Source organism: Wasmannia auropunctata, unplaced genomic scaffold, assembly GCF_000956235.1.
Source record: "Wasmannia auropunctata unplaced genomic scaffold, wasmannia.A_1.0 LD286720.1, whole genome shotgun sequence".
NCBI lineage: Eukaryota > Metazoa > Arthropoda > Insecta > Hymenoptera > Formicidae > Wasmannia > Wasmannia auropunctata.
In genome coordinates, this window is record NW_012076170.1 from 13,233 (window position 1) to 14,403 (window position 1,171).

Genomic DNA, 1,171 nt, shown 5'->3' on the forward strand with positions numbered 1-1,171 from the left:
GTACCGATTTGAAAAGTAGAGATTTCAAGCTGTAAAATGCTTTTTTGAACATCTCGATACGATCATTTTTGACGAAGTTACACTTGAATTTTGCCTATTTTTGGAGGGTAGAGTAAGTGATGCTTTAATTTTGTTGAGAAGTGTAAATGTGCAAATTAATTGTACAGCAATAATAAGTGACGTGCTGCACAAATGTGTTCACAAGTGCGATGAAAAACTTCTGCAAATCTTTCGTATTACAATTGAGGATATTTCTAATTTATATTTATAATCGTTTGCTATAACTATGTACTTACTTTGACTGTATCAGTCATAAGAAATCGTCTTTTCATCGTTCTCTCTCCAAGCTTAATTTGAAGATGACACGCACTGGGATTAGACGGCTGCGGCTCGAGGGGCACTTTTTCAATGGTCAGTTCCTTCTCGAGACGTATACGTTGAATCTCCAGCTCTTGAGCGTCCAACTCTTCCTTCTCCCGCGCCTCTTGCTCCTCACGCGCCCTTCGCTCCTCCTCTCTCCTGCGATCCTTCTCCTGATCCGCGCGTAACGACTCCTCGTAGGCGCGATCTTGCTGCTGCCGAAGTGACTGCGCCGCGCTGCGTTCTGCCCTGAAAAAGTGCCAAATGAAACGATAACAATAAATATAACATATTAATTATATTTATCTTCACGTATCAGGAGATACTCAAGAGATCAAGCTTTAATCATCGTTTCCAGACTCCTTTCTAGATCCATTTTGTCATAAACCTTGAGATATTCTCGAATTTTACAAAAAAACTTCTATTTACCTCTCTCGACGTGTTTGAATCAGATTAATTTCATTACGCTCTATGATCGTTTGCAATCGCGACATTAAGTCAGCGGAAGATGGTGCGCCTTCCAATCTGTGAGAAAGAGAAACACAAGGCTTGTGTCGATTAAATTATGAATATTGAAGATACACACAATACCAGGGTGGGTACTCAAATTTTGTAAAAGAATTCCCTGAAAATTCCCGGATTTTCTAAGAATTTTATTCAAAATTCCAGGTAAGATTGGAAAATTTCTCAATACAGCTTTAACCCTTTGAAGTACGGTGGTCCCTACAGGGACCACCTTTTTTACCCGCTAATTTTATTTATAAAAATTCAATTTCGAAGTATTTAAAAATAGTGGTTGGTTTTTCTAGTA

General features: G+C 38.6%; 1 protein-coding gene across 1 annotated transcript; it reads right to left on the reverse strand.

Moving 5' to 3' along the window:
• Positions 1-296: 296 nt before the first annotated feature.
• LOC105461480 (FAS-associated factor 2-like) lies at positions 297-885 on the reverse strand (the record flags this gene model as incomplete). The annotated part of the gene is made up of 2 exons (XM_011707973.1): positions 297-609; positions 790-885. Coding segments are annotated over 2 exons (409 nt in total), but the record flags the coding sequence as incomplete, so codon positions are not given.
• Between the last annotated feature and the right edge of the window lie 286 nt (positions 886-1,171).